Raw genomic sequence first — 15,378 nt, 5'->3', positions numbered from 1 at the left:
TAAAAGCTCCCTAGACAATTAGAAGATGCCGGCAGGGCTGGGAAGCCTGGTGGGGATGAGAACCGCCCAGCCCACTCTGTGCTCTGGCCAAAACCACAAAGACCCTCGCCTCCCTTTCTCAATTCCTCTCTCCCCAGCGTGGGCAGCTACAGCCCTGGCAAAGGTGGCAGGCTGGTAAAAGGCATTAACCCCTTCTCTGCAGACTGGAAGCACAGTCTGGTCTCTCCGGCTGCCTGGGCAGAAGCTTCCGCCCAGCACCGCTATAAATAACCTGGAGGGGGCGGGCCGTGGGGCGGTGTCACTGCGGAGTGTGGAGGGGGGGGAGAATACCCCCCCTTCCCGTGCCCAGGGCCATACCTTGGCCGCCTGGAGCGTTGGGGAGGGAGGGGCCCACACAGCTCTAGCCTGGGGCGGGGGAGGGCGGGACTGCTATGCTCTGAGGTGCGCTCGGGTCCGCAGCCGCTGAGGGCATGGGGGGTCCCGCGGGGCCCCCGCGCCTTCTCCACGCCCCGCACCCGCTGCTCTGCCTGCTCTGCCTCCTGCCGCCGCTGCTCAGAGTAAGTGCAGGGAGTGGTGGCGGGCGGGGAGGCGCGGGGTGGGGCGGCATCTGTTCGCAGGGTCGGGGTGCTCCGTGCTCTCCTGACTGCGAGGCGGTAGGGGGTCTCACTGCTCAGTTACTGGGCTCGGTTTCACTTAGCCCTGTTAGGAGTTGAATGGAGGAGGTCTTAGGGCTTGGTCGCAGGATGGGGTTGGGGATCCCTGTGTCCGGTGATGGGATGGAGATGTCCTGCCTGGATGAGGGGGCAAGTGGAGGGGAGATGAAACTCTTCACACCAGCTAGGATGGGACCTGGAAGCCTTTGTGGATGATCAGAGCATTCTGGGGGACGCCCTAGTGTCTAGGACATGCCCTTCCTCGGGTCCAGAAATTTCCTGTCCCCTGTCCACTCTGTCACCTCCCCCATAGATCCCGCTGCATCTCCCCTGCAGGAGCCTCAAGTCCCTTCCTCACCCCATCCCAGTTCTGGCCCTTCCCCACAAGGGACCCCCAGAAAGCTGTCCCCTGTCTCCTGCAGCCCGGTCCCCACGCTTGTCTCAGTGCCTGAAACCAGGCAGCCCTCAGTATCAAATGAGAAATGGGGCAGAGGGGCCACTTGGGGGAACCAGCCTTGCCAGGGGTTTCTCAAAGGTGTGGGTGTGCCCACTGGCCAGAGTCATGGTCTGCAGGTAGGAGCCGAGGGTGACGGGATGGAGAGGAGCTGTACAGAAAGAACTGAAGAAGTGGGGGTGAGGCTAGGAGGGGGTGATTTCCAGAAACAGATGTCGGAGGAATCTACCTCTTACCCTCTCCCCATTTTACAGATGGGGAAACTGAGGCTCGGAGAGGAAGGGTGACCTGTCCTAGGCCACACTTTTCATGAAGAGCCAAGACACTAAAAGATTTCAGAGGCCATGCAGTGCAAGGGACAGAGCCAGGCTGGAGGTCAGGAGGCCTGGCCCCATCCGCATATGTACACAGAGGACTCCTTCGTTCAACACTCATTCAACAGATGGGTAGTGAGCGTCCACTGTCTGTGGCAAAGTGGCTTTGCAGACAGACCTGATCAAATCCCTGCTTTGCGGCTTAGTGTGTGACCTTGGACAGGCTACTCAAATTTCCCCAGCCTCAGTTTCCTCCTGGGTAAAATGAGGATGATTTTGGTGCTTACTGAATAGGGTTGTCATGAGGAATAGTTGAGACAGTACAGGTAAAGCTCTGAGCACCATGCCTGGCACAGAGTAAGCAGAGATGAAGGCACTAGGGGCCCTGCCCTCCCAGGGGATCTGGTCAGGTGGAGGAGAGGAGTGGGCACCATGCTGAGGTGTGGTCAGTGCCCCGATGGGCAGATGGCCCCTAGACCTGCCAGGTCCTTTTAAGGACATTGCAGGGATGGGTGGAGGCTGTGGAGTGGGTTCACTACCACCCCTTCCTGCCCACCTCCCACTCCCGATGTCTTGGGCTCTGAGCTCTTTCTGCCCCCTGGCACTTGTTCTGGGGATAGGTGCCTTCAAGACAGTTGGTGTTAGGGCCAGGGTGGCCCCTCAGCCATCCCCCTCTGGGGGCCGTGATGCCAACTGCCCAAGCTGGTTAGACGGAGAGGGTTTCTGGTTGCTGCCCCAGAGCCCGGCCAGGTTGAGGGGTCTGTGGGAGGGTACCCTGGGTCCCGGGGACGTCAGAACTGGCAAGCTCAGAGACAACAGTCTGCTTTCCCTGTAGAGTCAGCCCAGGCCCTGCCCCTAGCTCCCCGGATGGCCCAAGACTAGAGACTAGTTACTCACCCAAAGTTACTCAGCACGTAACCAGCTAGAGAGGACCGTGGTCTCTCTAGCCCCAAAGCACAGGCTTCCTTGCTTTGGGTCTTCATGGTAATGGGATTTATTTCTGGGTCCTCGTCCAACTATTCTGAGATTTCTGCTCTCTATGAAAAGAGAGTAAGTGACCTGGAGCTGGTGGTGGGGAAGGAAGGCGATCCAGGAGGGTCTGGCCTCCAGCCCTCTCATTTATTCAATAATACTTGATTCAGCCAGTATTTAAGGAGGATCATGCATGGTAAAGACATAAGGGTGAAAACAGCAGCCCATGGCCCCTGCCCTATGAAGTTGATAGCCTAAAGAAGCCGCTGGCCGAAGAAAACAACGGCTAAGAATTAAGTGTGTATTTACAAACTCTGGTCATGGGAACTGAGAACAAGTGTGTGCAGGTATAAGCGCCTCTGCCAGGATTGGGAGGAAGTCTGGCGGGAGGTGGGCAGGATGGCAGGGACGGTGATGGGGTGGTCCTAGAGGGAGACTGAGGGAAGAGCACGCTGGGAGGAAGGCTCTAGAGTCCCAACCCTGAGAAGAGATGGTGCGAGGCTCCAGGGGGCATGGTGGGTCCGGGTGGGATCTGATTTCTATCCCAAGGGAGTTCAGGGCTCGCTAAGCTGGGGAGGGGCCTGATCTAAAGTGCAGTTGTGAACATTCCAGCTGGTGGTTGAGTGGGGAGGACACCCTGGGTCAGCCCGCACTGCAGGAGCCCAGCCTTGACCCTGGTGCTACCAGCTGCCCTCCGAGGCCTTTGAGAAGCTACTTTGGGAAGCAGTGCCGAAATCATGCAGGCTTCTTGGGCACCGGGTGCCATGCTAAACCCTTTACTAAAACACTGGGAAGGTTGGGACAGTTGTTTACAGACGGAAATGCAGGTTGGGTACGGCTAACAAATATGGCTGCTGGATTCCAAACCCCTTGATTCTAACCTTGCCTCCCCCTCTGTGAAGACCCCAAGAAGTCTTGTCTGGGTCCATCCCCTCAGACCTTTGAGCAACAAGGTACTCCCCACCAGGGCCTTAGAACAGCACTTCTGTGGTCTCTTGCCCCAGGTTCTTGCTTCTGGTGGGGCTGTCTGTCCTGAGAAGGCTCAACAAAGAGGGAAGGCCCAAATTCCAGAAGCCTGGATCCCCGCTAACCTACACAGCTCTCCCCAAGACCAAGGCCAGGGCCCTGCACACACACCCAGGGTCTGTGGAGGGTTGGGGGCAGGGGACTCAAGGGCCATTTACCAGAAGCTAATTCATCTAATAACTCTTTCCCCCCAATTCAGCTACTCTATGAGTGTTTTCTAACCTAATCAGCTAATTTAGTCTCTCTGTTTTTGCCATTTTGTTGATGTTTTAGTATTTTTTTAAAAAAACCAAGTTTGTCTGCCTATTTAATTTCCTATTCCTAGTAAGTCTCAGATTTGCAGCCCTTTATGAATTATGGGACTATTCTGTATTCTCTTAGCTATCATTTTCTACTTTATCTAATTTTAAGCATTTTTAGGACTCCTCAGTCAGTCATAAGTCACTTTACTCAAAATTCTAATTTTTTAAGATATCATTTCAAATCTGCCAGAGGGAGGGATATATTATCCAATAAGCTTGTTTTGTTCATTCTGTTCAGTATTCTGTTTAGACCACAGGCTTACCACATGCTTGGTACTGTTCTAAGCTCTGACACACATTACCTGTTTTAAGCTTCACAACCATCCTAAGGCATAAGACCATCAATATCCCCATTTGACAGATGAAGAAGCTAAGGCAAGGTCATGTGCCCAAGGTCACTCATCTGGTAGTAGCAGGGCCAGGATTCAAACCAGGCAGCCTGACTCCACACTCCCTTCCCTTCACGAAAGTGTAAGACACTCAGATGCCAAAACAAATCAGAAAGAGGTGAGTTTTAGGCAAACTGGATATTAGATGAGTTGATCATTAAGGAGATAATTTTAGGCCTAGTGACCTGTTGTAGGACCTCTTGCAGGCCAGCTCCTGCCTTCCCTACCCCCTTGCTCCCTCAGACATCTGTATGCAGGACCCAGGGCTTGGCACAGGTCAGAGAAGAGGGACAGAGGCTAGAGGGAGCCACAGGCTTTCAGAGATGAGAGAGAACACATGCCAAGGAAAGACCTGGAAGTTTCTCCAGGCAAGTTGGTGGCTGGATTCAGACTAGATGGGAGAGTGGGACATCTTAGAAAGAGGGACCTGCTGGAACACTCAGGGTAGGGAGAGCCCTACGGAAAGCTGCTTCGGGCTCTTGGGGCCCTCACTCAAGGTCCCAGCAGCTAATAAGTTAGAACTGAGCAGCTAAAAAGTCTCCCCTGCCCAGTTCTGGGAAGATCCCACATGCCGCGGAGCGGCTGGGCCCGTGAGCCATGGCCGCTGAGCCTGTGCATCCGGGGGCTGTGCTCCGCAACGGGAGAGGCCACAACAGTGAGAGGCCTGCGTACGGCAAAAAAAAAAAAAAAAAAAAAAAAAAAAAAACTGAAAAATAAAAAGTCTCCCCTTCCAGGAAGCCTGCTCGGATACTCCAGAAAACAATTACCTACTTCCTTCATCTGACTGCCAGTCCCTCACCCTCTGCCTCAGCCTGCCGCAGCTCCAGTACTGTCTGGCCTGTGTCTGCTCAGGGCCCAGAATCTGCCTCCTCACGCCCCGTTCCCCCCCTTTCCTCCCTCTCTTCTGCCCCTCCTTCCCTCCTCCCCATACCCTGTCTTCAGTGTCCCCATCTCTTCCTCCTTCCCCCGGGTAGGGCCTGAGTTTCTCCTTCCTCTGTTCCTAGCTCAGGCTCAGTGAGACCAGTGAATGAAAGAAAACACTGGGGAGGAACCCTGCCCCCTCCAGAGGAGTCCTCTCTGACCTTGGGCAGAGAGGGAGAAGGCAGGGAGGGAGCTCACCCCGTTCCTGTCCAGTACTGGCAGCCTGGCTGCAGGACCTGTGGTCCCAACTCTCCCAGGCTTAGACCAGCAGCTAAATTTAGAGGAAGCTTTGTCGCCAATCCAGGAGGGAGCACGAGGCTGGGCCAGACCCCCGGCTCCAGGGAGGTGGCACCTTTGAGGCTCGCCTGGCGCCTGGGCCCCAGGTTCTGCCTGGACAGGGCCCAAGGTGGAGGAAGAGCAGCTGGCTCTCTTTTCTTGGCTCCCCTGCCAGGGCCTCTCCCTTGCCCTGTATAAGGGAGGGCTTCCAACTCCAGGCACACAGAGGCTGGACCCGGGCCGTCCTCAGAGGGAAAATTCAGAAAGAAGGCTACCTGACAAGCAGGAAAAGCCCAGAACTGAGTTCCCAGAATTGGGGGTAGGGGTGCAGCTCTCTCTGGCTGAGGGGACCATGGTCTCAACCAAACAAACATTTATTGAGCACCTGCTACATGCCAGGCTCTGGACTGGGAACTGGGCACCCAGATGTGAAGCAGACAGATATGGGCCCTGAGCTCCAGCAGCCTGTAGCCTCATGGGGCGGGGCTGTGGGGGGGCAGCTCTCTGCCCCTATGACAGCCAAGAGCTGATCAGAAGTCCAAGGTGTCCCCCACAAAAGAGAGATAATGGGGTCTTCAGGTGGCTCAGAGTCAGTTCTAGAAGCCAGACTTCTTGTCTCCCTTGAGCAAGGCCCTGCCGGGCTGGCTGGGTCTCCCTCCCCTCCTCCCATGACCTAGCTCTCTGCCCACAGGCCCCCACTCCACTGGTGAGAGTTGCTTCTGACTCACCTTTTTTTGGAGCCGGGGTCCTCCCAGCATCTGCAGACCACAGGCTTTCACCCCCTCACACGGGACCAGCTCTTCAGTGTGTATCTGACCAACTTGTGACCTACCAGACTGTCTGAACAGTCCTGCCTTAGCCCCTTACCCGCTGTGTGGCCTTGGGAGGTGACTTCGCTTCTCTGGGACTCAGTTTCCTGACCTGTAAAATGGGGTCATTCACAGCCACCTCAGAGGCTATTGTGAGGATTAAATGGGCTGCCCTGAAGCATTTAGAGCTGTGTCTAGCACATAGTAAATGCTGACTTCACATCCAAGAAGCCTCTTTCCCACCCTCTGTCCTCTTAATAGCATCCCCAAACCAGAGGCTTGCTGCTTCTTGAGCAGGCCCTGTGCTTCCCTGCCTCTGAGCCTTTGCTCGCTCAGCTCCTGCCCCTGGAATTTCTTTCTGCTCTTCTTACCCTTCATCCTACCTTGGACCAAGTCCTTCCATCCTCTTGGACTCAGCTTCCATGCGCAGTTTTCTCACCCAGCATCCACTGAGCACTGCTGAGCAGTGAGCCTGGTGAGCGAGGTGAAGGTGCGTCTTCAGGGGCCACTGTACACGGGAGGGGTGTTGAGGGCTGAGAGGGGGAGCCCTGCTGGCTGCAGAGCTTGGAAGGCAGAACATGGGGTTTCTAAGAGGATTTTCTAAAGGAGAAGGGCTTGAACTGCACTGTGGGACTCCCCCAAATGAGGTTTGAGCCCCCCATTACTGAGCTCCCTAACTGTACCCCTCCTAAAGTCCTTGACAAGGGCCACCATGTAACACGTATCTTCTATGTAGCAGCTCTTGACAGTCAGTAATTTGTTTAATGCACACCAAAGCCCCATGGGGTTTATATTATCCCCATTTTAAAGACGGAGGCCAAGGCTCAAAAAAGTTAAGTAACTTGGCCAAGGCCACAGAGCTGAGAAGCAACATCCCCAGAGCCCTGAACATGGGCATGTTTGCAGTCTGCTGCCTCTGAGAGCTCATCACCCAGGCCTTGAGGGTAATTATTCATGGCTGTGTCTCTGCTTTCCCTGGCCCACTGTGGGCTTTCTGGGGGCACCGGTCTCTCCTTCCTCCTCCCTGCCCGCCCCTCCCCCACCTACCCACCACCGTTAGCAGCAGCGGCTCTGTCCAAAATGGGCACCTCCAGGGTATGTTGCAGGTCTGAACTGAGTCAAATCCACCCGACCAGCCCCCTTGAAGAGAATGAACATCTTTGGCTTTGCCAGCTTATTCGACCAGTGGAGAGAAGGAGTTGGAGATGGAGCCCAGACTTGGGAATTATTCCACAATCACTTCTGATCTGCTCGCCCATTCTGCCCAGGCTTGAACAGCACACATCAATACTGAGCACGGCAGCCAGTGCCCCCTGCTTTGCTCAGCAAGAAGACTCGGCCACGGCCTCAGATGACAGTGACTGATACAAGGACAGCCCCACAGTGCCTGAGTCCTGGCAGAAGATGCCCGGCCGCCCCTGTCCATGAGCTCGGAGCCAAGTGTTCAGACCCTCCCGAAGTTGAGCATGAGATGCCTGAGTGATGGGGCCACAGTGTGGCCGCTGGGGGCTTTGAGAAAAGGAGCTTGCATCTAAGATACAGAATCTGGTTGGTCAGAGTCCGCCATCAACACCACACGCCTCTGCACTGAGCATTGCCTCTACCATGACTTCCAGAGGCTGGTGGCTCACTAGGAACTCAGCCCTCCCCACTGCCCCCGGAGAGAGCGTACTAGCTGCTTCTCAAACGAAGAGAAGGGGGATGGGAACGGGCGTTGGGTTAGGCTTAGGGCCCACACTCCCCCCTGACCCAGCTGAGGGTGGGGCATCAGGACCCAGAGTGTCCCCTCCCCAGCCCACCTCACCCCTGGCAGGTGGCTCTCTGGATAGCCAGGCCTTCATGATCCCAAGAAGCTGATGCTGGGGAGCTCCTGGCAGCCCTGGGATATGTGAACAGCAAGACCATGGCCCCCAGTGTCTGTCCTGCAGGCCAAGCGGCCAGAGCTCCCGGCTGATGGCTCGGGAAGCCCCTCACAGCGGCCAGACACACACACACTCCATGCACCGTACACATACTACTCTCACACCCTACACACCCCGCACAGACATATACACACCCTGCACACATACGCCTTGCACACACATGAGTCTCACACACAGCACCTCTGCTTCCCAGCGCTTCCTCCTGCCTCCAGCCCTGCGGAGACAGTTGGCAGAACCCAGGTGCAGTGAGTACCTGTAAGTGGCGGCTGTGCCATCCTCGGCTCTCCCACCTGACCGAGCGGGGTCATTAATTAGGGGCTCCAGGTCGGCGTGGTGAGGCTGTGCATGCAGCCTGCAGCCCCAGCACAGGAAATGGACTGAGCCCGACGTGGGGAATGTGATGTTTGAGGGCTGTCGGGCTCTGGTCCTGGGGACATCCTGGGGCAAACATTGACCCAGCTGCCAGGGTGGAAATATCTGACAGGCAGGAGAAAGGGGAGGGGCTGCCCACTAGTGGGGCAGTGCCTTCCAGAATCCCAGGATCAGGAATATCGGTGTCGGGGGGACGTGCAAAAGTCATCTTACGGGACTTTCCTGTTGGCGCAGTGGTTAAGACTGCGCTCCCAATGCAGGAGGCGGGGGTTCGATCCCTGGTCAGGGAACTAGATCCCACATGCATGCTGCAACTAAGTAAGCCTGCCTGTTGCAACTAAGACCTGGTGCAACCAAATAAAAAAAAAAAAAAGAAAAGTCATCTTGCATACACATGGGCAAGTGCACGTGAGAACACGCCATGGCCACAAGGTAAGAGAAGTGGTGGTCTTGGCAAGAGTGGGAGACAAGGGTTAGAATTTTAGAGGGCATTGCTTTTGTTCAGTTTCACACCATGCGCTTCCCAGCCTCTCTGCCTCTGAACGTGTTTTGCTCTCTATCTAGGATGCCTTTCCCGGCCCCACCCTTATCAGCTGGGCAAACTCCTACTCCACCTTCAAAGCCCACATCAGCATGACCCCCTCTGTGATGCTACCTTATTCCTTCTCAGCAAATTGTAGACGCTGTAACAAGTTGATTACCCATCCATCTTTTCCTCCAGAAGATGGTCCCCTGAAGGGCAGAGATAACCACATCTACTTTGTCCCTCTATATCCAGCATCCCCTCATGATTTTTTCAGGAGATGGGATCCTAGATGGTTTCTGTCTTTTGGATAGAATTGCCGTTGTTGCAACAATCACGTTTGTTCCCTGGCAAGTGCTCACATTGGCACAGTGGTTCCTCCCTTTTCCCCTACTCATCCGTCTGGTTGCCCCCAAAGTGCCACCTCTTCCAGGAAGCCTCCCCTGTCTTCCCAAGTCCAAGTTAGGAGTCCCGTGTGTTAACATTTGTAACTGCCTGTTTACCTGTGTGACAGGGAAACAAAGTCAAATCATCCACTCTTCTCCCCTCTCTTCTGCACCTTCCAAGTCTAGGGGATCCCTACCTGGCCTGGGACTACCCTGAGGACACCATGTCTCCCAGCCAGGGCCTGACACGCAGTAGACACAGTACGAATGTTTGCTGGGGAAACGAAGGGCTGGCGGACACCCCCACCCCAGCTTTGCTGACAGAAGGACACAGGGCACATCCCATCTGGAAGAAGAGACCTTTGGGGGCCAAGGGATGGACAGAGCATTAGTCTTTCCTTGGGAGCCAAGATGCACTAGTCCACTTCTAAGGCCTTTTCAGGGTTCCAGGTCTGTCCAGGCTGTTGTTCTGCTGTGTGGCCTTGGGCATTTCCCTCCTCTGTTTTCTCCTCTGTACAGTAGAGGGGTAAGGGATGAGTGACAGGACAAGGCGGCGTGGGGTGGGGGACAGGCAGACATGTGCTGTTACTGTCTAGCCAGGGCCTGACCCTCATTTCTCCTGTCCTCTAGGCGGCCGGGCCCAGCCAGGCACCCAGAGACCAGCCCGTGTGGATGCTACTGGAACAGTACTGCCACGCAATCATGACCCTCACCAACCTTTCAGGTATGCCAGCCCCTGCCACCACCGGCGGCAGACCCCGGAAGCTGGGGGTGGGCCCAGGGCCTGGGGGAGAAGCGGGCTCTCCCGGGTCAGCCCCAGCTCAGCAGGTGGGGAAGGGTGACTGGCTTCCAGGCCCGGGCCTTGTGTCTGTCCTTGGGCAGCCCCTTCCCCTCTGGGGCTCAGGTCCTTCACCGATGATGAAGAACTTGGCTGGGAGTCGTCCTCCAGCTCCCGGCTCCCTCCGTCTACACCCAAGGAAGCTGGCTGGCCTGGCATTCAGGTGCCTGAGGAGGGGGCACCTCGCTGCTCTCAAACTCCGGCAAGACCGGCAGAAGGTGTAAAACACATTCTCCCGTTGCCGTGGCTACAGGTGTTACCTCCTGGTAAGAACCTGTGAAGTAGCAGCTGGGACCCTGAGATCTGACCCCTTAGAGTTTCCTGGCGGCTGATTCAGAGTCAGGGTTAGCCACTGCGGAGCTAACTCAGAAGAGCCCCAGGCCTTAACGGGCTCTGGAAAGATGTCCCCAAGGCCCCGCCCAGTGTCCTGGCCTTCTCAGGGCTGCATCCACAGAAGCAGCAAGGAAGGAGGAGGGCTGTGGGTGCCCTTGGGTCTGGAGCTACTGCCGGAACACAAGGAGACAAGGGTGCTGGCCAGAACTGGGAGCCAGCACCAAACACAGCCCGAGTCACGCATAAAGAGGAAAACCTTGTTGTCTGCCCTCCTCAACAGTGGAGTGGTCGAAGGCTCAGGTGTTAGGGTTAGACAGACCCAAGTCAGGATCCTCGCTCTTCCGCCTAACAGCTCTGTGACCCTGGACGAGTCAGCCAACCCATCTGTATTAATTTGCTTGGGCTGCTATAAAATACCACAGACTGGGCAGCTTAAACAACAGAAATTTATTTTCTCATGATTCTGGACCTTAGAAGTCCCAGACCAAGGTGTCAACAGAGTTGGTTCCTTCTGAGGCTTCTCTCCTTGGCTGGTAGATGGCCATCTTCTCCCTGTGTCTTCACATGGTCTTCCCTCTGCGTGCGTCTGTGTCCTATTCTCCTTTTTTTACAAGGACCCTGGTCACATTGGATTAGGGCCCACCCTAATGACCTCATTTTAAAGCAATGACCTCTTTAAAGAACCTATCTCCAAATACAGTCAAATTCTGATATATTAAGGGTTGGGGCTTCAACATATGGATTTGGGGGACACTATTCAGCCTATAACATCTGAGCCTCAGTTTCCTCATCTGTTAAAAATTGGTCAGAGTCGACCTCAGAGGCTTACTGTGAAGGTTGAAAGAGAGACCGTGGCTACACCAGCATGCCAAGCAGCCATCGGGCAAAAAATGGAGGCGCCCCCCATTTCAGGAGAGCTCCCACCCTCCCCTCGCCAGAGCTCTTTGCTCTCAGAGGCAACACTTGTGTATCAGCAAATCCACCACCTTCTCCCTGCCCTCCCTCTTTGCCCCATGTGTGGCATGGACCCTCGCCTTCCCCGTGACCCCTGGCAGGTGATACGCGTCCTCCCCACCTCTGAGCCTAGTGGAGAGAAGTCCCAGCCTCTCCAAACACGAGCTCTGCCCGGCTTGACTTGTACTATCATCCATCTGTTTATAAATGGAATACATATTACATATATTTAATTTGGAAAAAAATATTTTTAAAAACCAGAGAAGACGATAAGTACTCATTATCCCACAGCCCAGGAATTTTTTATAATGTTTACATCTGCCAGAAGTTTATCAAACCATAGAGCCTCATGTTTTTTCTTTTTTTCTTTTTTCCACAAAACTGGAATGATCCTGTGTCTACAGTTTTGTAACCTGCTTCTTCCTGTTGTAATTCAGAGTGAACATCTCCCTGTGTCATTAATTATTCATCCACCACGTTGCCGTGGTGCTGCCTAGCAGCCACCGTGGGGACGCAGCGTCCATTAACCATGCCCCTGCGGTGGGACATGCAGGCTGTTAGGATGCCCTCGGACTTCAGGAATAGTTTCTCAGGTCCCCACATGGTAGGGATGTCCTTTTAGGTGTCCGCTGACTGAGAAAATGCGTATTGACTAACAAAGTCCAGAAACAAGTAGAAACAAACAACCTATTGTTTAGACATACAGTCATGCGCTAAAACTGAAAAAACTAAGAGCAAAGGAATGATAAACACAACATTCAAAAGAATGTTCCCTCTGAGGGAGGAGTATATAGATAAATTTGTAAGTGATTGGTAATGATCTAGTTTTGGATTGGGCAACAGATTCCTTATATGTGCTGCTACATACAAACTTCCATAAAAGAAAAGACTAAAATAAAATAAAGTTGGGCCGTATATGGGCTAATGATGACAAGAGGTCATGAATCAAAGACTCTGATCAATTAAAATGCATGCCCCTGAGGTCCAAATAAAGGAAAAACGCATAATCCCAAGAGACTTAAGGCAGGCTTTAAGTGGATTATTTCTGTTTTATTCATCACAGAGGAATCTAATAGAGCATATACTGTAAGTTGTAAGGCATATTATTTTTTCAGTCCATAGGCAATGTAAGGATCCAGATGGAATCAAGGATTCCTTGAAATAACTCCCTAATCCAATACACACACACACACACACACACACACACACACACACACACACACACAGGGCTGGTCAAATGGGAAGAGAACCTTGGTCTGGGAGACAGGGCTACTGCCAGGGCATTTGTTCTTTCAGTGGTGACTCACTGAGCACAGGCCTGGAGCATTCTGATGGGTGCTAGGGACTGCTTAGTGAACATGACCAGCCCTGCCCTCTGGGAGTCACAGTAGAAAAACCAACAACCTTGATGTGACATCGACCAGCACCCGGCAGATGGAGGCACGGAGAAGGGCCACCCACCCCAGACAAGTCAAAGGAGGTGAGGGCTTAAGCTGAACGTTAGAAGGGTGAATGGGAGTCGGCTAGGCTAACTGGAGCACAGCGGTAAGTGCATTCCTGGCAGAGGGAACGGCACATGCGAAGGTACAGAGGCAGAGAATGTCCCCAGGGAACGGCGAGCTATTCCAAAGTGCATCTCAAGTTGAGAGGAGCAAGAGGATGGGGAATAGACAATCATGAAGAGTGTTGTTTTCAGTGCTGGAGAGCTGGGCTCTGTCCCGAGGGCAACGGGGATCCGCTCTTGTGAGAAGTCACACAGTCTTAGAGAAATCACTTCCTCCCCCCGTGAAGGGAGACAAGGAGCCCAGTCTGCTGTGGAGATGAAGATGGCCTGGGAGCCGTTGGAGAGGAAGTTCCTTTTCCTCCTCTGGGCCTCCCTTTGGCCATCTGTAAACGACAGTGTAGGGTTGGACGGTTGCCAGAGACCTGAAGCCCGATCCCAAGGCTCAACCTGAAGACACCAGACCATCTCCCCTGTGCCAGTGTGGAGTGGGGTAGGATGGGGAAGGAGTATCTGGCCTGGCCGGGGTCACTGTCCCCAGTGCTGCAGGGCAAGAGGGGGGCGCCTTCTGGCCTCTCCCAAGCCTCTGTGTCCTCAGCAGTCCCACTGTAACTGCAGTGAACCCCACAACCTGTCCCAGCCCTGCGTACTCCCTGTCTCTTCAGCCGGACGGAGCACAGCCCCATCAGACGTGCAAAGGCAGACTCTGTCCCCTCAAATCCAGTTTTCCAGCTGATGTTTGATGGGTGGTGGGATGAGTGAGAGAACGTGTGTGTGCTGTGCAGACACGCGACTGTGCGAGACACCGTGTGTTTTTCCATTGTGCTGTGCACGCCTATCTGGTGTTAGGCTGTGCGCTGGAGGACCATCCACTGCAGCTGACATCAGAGGTGGGCCAGAGGCACCTGACCCACCCCCGCTCTGCTCATGACACCCAGGTATCTTCCCCAGCACCTGTCACACTTCCCTGAACTTATTTGCAACCTGTCCCACCAGACTGGGGGCACACAGACTGTCCCAAATACCGCTGCCCCAATGCCTGGCCTGGGAGCTCACCTCCATCCCAGGGGCCTCCCACCCACCTCTGCTTCCTTGGCTAGCAAAAAGTCCCAGACTTTATTAACTGTAGTTGAATTTAATCTAAGTGAGGAAAGTTTTCGCTCATTACAGTATCTTCCTCGTTTACCTATTTGCAGACACTAAACTGAGCTATAAAATCAATTTGTTCCAAAGCCGCTCCTTTTTTCATTTTTCTCTCTGTCGCATCTAGAATAACAGACAGTCATACGTATGATAATAAACTCCATGACGAAATGGCCCTGCATCCTGGAAACCAGGGGACCCCAGGTCTGTGGGCCTGTGCTCAAGTCCTGACTGTCCCGTCAAGATGCAGAATGAACTTTGCCTCTGCCCCTGAAATGGTCACTTCCCAGAGGAACCTATATCACATGTGCTGTCCCATTTAAGAGCAGTCCAGGTCTCCCAGGCTAAGCTTCTATTCTTCGTGTGAGACGATAAGTCCTTGGCCTATGGTCACGGGGCACTCACCACCCCATGAGATAGCTGCTTTTCCTGTGCTGTGGCTCTGGTGATGAACAGGTCAATAACTTAGCTTGATCTCTCCTTTTCCCCCTGGGCTGGGATCAGTGTGTGGAGAGCCTCCTTTGTGCATGAATGAGACTAATTCCCAATGAAGAAATGGGCTGATCCTGCCAGCCACACTCTAGCCTATGTGTGACCCTGTGGGGCAGGGCTCAGTCTGGGACCTGGGCCGAACCTCAGCCTGGGACTGGCAACAGGACTCTGCCTAGGGTTGGAGTTGGGACTCAACCGATCCTCACCTGCTCCTGGCACTAGTTATTAGGGACCTCTGCCTCTGCAGCTGCCCGAGCTGAGCCAAGGGCTCTGTCCATTCAAAAAGCAGAAGACAGACCTGGCTGGCTGGTCTGCACCTTGTACCTGCCAATCAGCTGGCCGTGGAGAGATTGCTGTGCTCGGCCCTGGTCTCAGTGCTCTCTGACTCTGCCTGGGCAGTGACAGCAGCATTCATATGGAGGCTGGTGACACTGGAGCACACAAAGGCAGCCCAGCCTGCCTCTTCTCCTCTCCCTGCTCAGGGCATAATGCTGGCTCAGGGTGGTCTCAGGCTTCTCTGGCAACTTTGTTCCCAGTGGAGGATGGCAAGAAGGGATAGGTCTAGCTCCCCTGGGGCTTCCAGCCCAGCTGGGACTGGGTCCCAGCTCTCCCTGCCCTCTGAAGATAGAAACACATACACACACACATGTGCACACGCATGTACATCTGCCTTTGCATCTCATAACTCAGAACCAGAGATTGTCAGGGCTGGGAGCGGCCTCTAAAAACATTTCACTGATGGAGAAACTGCCCCAGAAGAGAGGGTGAGAATTGGGGTAAAATGCGTAGAGAGTAGAG

At 54.2% G+C, this 15,378-nt stretch overlaps 1 protein-coding gene across 2 annotated transcripts in view; it reads left to right on the top strand.

Moving 5' to 3' along the window:
- Window positions 1–470: 470 nt before the first annotated feature.
- The window catches only part of CRHR2 (corticotropin releasing hormone receptor 2), a 43,559-nt gene continuing 28,651 nt past the window's right edge, over window positions 471–15,378 (top strand). The window contains exons 1-2 of one of the 2 annotated variants that reach the window (XM_065884459.1): window positions 471–557; window positions 9,950–10,043. In XM_065884459.1, coding sequence (XP_065740531.1) covers window positions 471–557; window positions 9,950–10,043 — 181 coding nt within the window. Of the gene's footprint in view, window positions 564–9,949; window positions 10,044–15,378 lie in introns of both variants that reach the window. The other variant, XM_065884458.1, reaches the window with a different exon arrangement.

The sequence above is a fragment of the Phocoena phocoena genome, chromosome 9 (assembly GCF_963924675.1).
Source record: "Phocoena phocoena chromosome 9, mPhoPho1.1, whole genome shotgun sequence".
Lineage (NCBI taxonomy): Eukaryota > Metazoa > Chordata > Mammalia > Artiodactyla > Phocoenidae > Phocoena > Phocoena phocoena.
This window is presented reverse-complemented; position numbering and strand designations above follow the sequence as displayed.